The sequence below is a fragment of the Olea europaea genome, chromosome 2 (genome assembly GCF_002742605.1).
Source record: "Olea europaea var. sylvestris chromosome 2, O_europaea_v1, whole genome shotgun sequence".
Classification (NCBI taxonomy): Eukaryota; Viridiplantae; Streptophyta; class Magnoliopsida; order Lamiales; family Oleaceae; genus Olea; species Olea europaea.
This window is the reverse complement of record NC_036238.1, coordinates 17,626,715-17,629,885: the sequence shown is the minus strand read 5'-3', so window position 1 is coordinate 17,629,885 and position 3,171 is coordinate 17,626,715. Positions and strand designations below refer to the sequence as shown.

General features: G+C 37.7%; 1 protein-coding gene across 1 annotated transcript; it reads right to left on the bottom strand.

Moving 5' to 3' along the window:
- Positions 1 to 1,060: 1,060 nt before the first annotated feature.
- Positions 1,061 to 2,487, bottom strand: LOC111373155. Its single transcript, XM_022995641.1, has 4 exons — positions 2,443 to 2,487; positions 2,231 to 2,371; positions 1,868 to 2,134; positions 1,061 to 1,522 (listed from the first exon to the last, which is right to left on the bottom strand). The coding sequence occupies exons 1-4, from the start codon at positions 2,485 to 2,487 to the stop codon at positions 1,061 to 1,063; spliced, it is 915 nt and encodes a 304-aa protein (XP_022851409.1).
- Between the last annotated feature and the right edge of the window lie 684 nt (positions 2,488 to 3,171).

Genomic DNA, 3,171 nt, shown 5'->3' with positions numbered 1-3,171 from the left:
CGGGACTTATGAATATTAGGTCACAGATTACTGTGTTCACTACATATTTTGTTACGTGACCTGTTTACAAATAGTTCAAGATTTTATAAATTTTGTTTGTAATGTTGCACGTTAACATCAGTCACATGTCTTATGATTCTGAGGTCACATTTCATGTTTCGTAGCAGAGAAAACATATTAATAACAGGTCACAGATTACATTGTTCAATAAAGGCACATGTCACAGTTTATGTTTTTCTACTGACGGGTTGGTCACATATTTAATTTCCCGCACAGGACGTATGAATATCAGGTCACAGATTACTGTGCTCACTTCATATTTTGTTCTGCGACCTGTTCAAGATTTTATTCTGAGCAAATTTTATTCTGAGGTCACATTTATGTTCTGTAGCACTGAAAACATGAATTTCAGGTCACAGATGACAATGTTCAGTAGAAACACAAGTCGCCATTCTGTGACCTGGAACCAACAATTGAAGATTTTGTAGTGACATTATGGTCACATGTAATCTCCTAATAGATTAATCTTCCGGTACACAATAATGTGATTGGTCACAGTTGTAGTTCGTAATAGCAGTCACACGTCGTATGATTATGAGGTCACATATTTACAGTGAACACAGTAATACTAGTCATCGATTTAGTTTGCAGGTTCACATATCCTATGAATATCAGGTCACATATTTACATTGCGACACAAAACATATTAATAAAAGGTCACAGAATACCTTGAATAATACAGCCACAGGTCACAGTTTTAGTTTTTCTATTGACAGTGTGGTTATATCAGGTCACAGTTTATAGTGTTCAGTTATTTCTTGCTCTTACGAATGCACTAGATATACAAATGTCAAGTCACAGATTACAGTATCCACTAGATAAGAAAGGCCACATATCATGTGAAAGACATTTGGTCACAAGTGATGTCAACGCTGTTATTCCAGTAATGTTTCAAACTCAAGAATATGACATATGGTCACAATTGAATAATGTTTCTTATTCAAGAATGAAAACTTTGGTGTTTTAATCAGGTATTGGTCCCTACTATGAGCTGTCTTTTTCAAACGTTGTTACTCTGTCGGATGCTCTTGTTCAATGGAAGAAAATTTGAGCATCTCCTGCGGTTGTGTCCATGTTCACCACACCGTCCACACCTTACTTTCGGTTTGCCTTCCCTAGATGATCTCTTCCTTTTCTCTGTAGATCTTCCACAACTTCGTTTTTGGTCAGGAGGTAACACAATTTGGTTTTGTACTTCGTTAGGAACTGTCCATTCGTCTGGGTTTCCAATATGATATACTGAATGTTCATAAGCTTTTAAAAATGCATCCTTTGTGTAATAATATGAACAGTAAGCATACGGATCCCTTTTTGTATGCGCAATTACAGCCAATGCATGTGGACAGGGCATCAGATCGACTTGCATCATCCGACACGTGCATGTACGTTCCTCAATATCAACAACAAAGGTGGACCTGTCATTGCTGATGACGGAAAAAATTGTTTGGTTGAAAGCAGATACCTGCAAAAGAGTAGTGTTGTGGTACCAATTGTATTTTGTCAGTTTCAAAATGATCAGTTCTGGTCACAGACATGCAAATTTCAGTGTACATTGCTCAAATCGGGTCACATGCAGTCATACTTTATTTTGGATATCATGGATTCAAGTCACAGATGCAAACATCAAATTACTCAGCGTTGCAAATGCAAATTTCAAGAGAGATGAATTTAATACTGGGTCACATGCATTTATAGTTAGAACACAATCACAACTGTTCATTCCAGGTTGGATGCAATTATGGTCAGGTCACATGTATCTTCATTTAGTACACATACACAAACATCAGGATAAAGATAAGATACCTACCCTTAAGTTCCTTAATTCTGAACTCATTTTTCTTAAACTGTTCTCAAACTTGCTTGTCAACATTGTGAAAGTTCCATGCGCCTCGTCTCTATGTTTACAGAACCAAGTTTGCACTGTTTGTCGTAAAGATTCTAGCAACAACACAATGGGGTAATTCTTAGCTGCCTTTGTGACTGTATTAACTGATTCTACAATGTTTGATGTCATTGTGGAAAATCTGTTCACTGGCATATGAATTCTCGACCACTTTTCAGGGCCGACTTCAGCCTGCAAACATGTATCATACATATGAGTTCCATATACAATGACATATGTGACCAATTTAGTGTGCGTGATATCTATTTTTGGAAAGCAATACATTACCAGGTATCCAGTAATATTGTCATTCATTGTGTGTAGTCGATGCATGTTGTATTCAAATTCCTCCAATGTGTAAGCGCAGACAGCCGAGTTGAAAGCTTGTGTAATATTTTCTCCTGATTTTCCATAATAATGTTTCAGGTTCTGTAACAAATGATACGAGCAAATACCATGACAGGCTCCTGGATACACGTGTTCTATTGCTTTCTTTATACTGCCATGACGGTCTGATACAAAACATAGTCCTTCTCTATATCCATAAGCCTCTTTTAGTTTTTCCAAAAACCATCTCTAAGATTTATCGTTCTCATTATCCCCAACACCAAAAGCAAGAACAAATATGCTATTGTTTGCATCCTGTATACATGCTATGAAGAGTGTGCCCCCATAATGACCAGTTAAGTATGTACCGTCTACAATTACAGGCCTACAATGTGGCCACCCACGTATTGAAGCACCGAGTGCCATAAAACAATACTTGAACCTGTTGTGACTATCAATCTCTAGATATGTGACCGTACCTGGATTCTTTTGTTGGAGCATGTAGAAGAAACTTGGTATCCTACTGAATGATTCGGTTGGATCACCCCTAATCATCTTCAAGGTTTGTTCACGGCATCTCCAAGCTTTCGTGTAGTTCAAATAAACTCCAAAAGTATGCAACATTTCACTGCATATATCCTTTGGTGTGTATATGGTGCTGGACGATGTGTACTTATACTTGATTCTAGATGAAACAACTGCAGTTGTGACTTGTCTATGTGACCCCAACACTACATTTGATGCACATGTATGACTACCAATCTTTCGAATCTTAAATAGATCCGTTTTAGGAGGCAAATTGTCATTCAGGACATACTTCAGTGACACTGCCACCTTCGTAGGATCCAAGCTGAACTCTGACATGATTGTGTCAACAAGGTTTACGTATCCGCAACCACGGT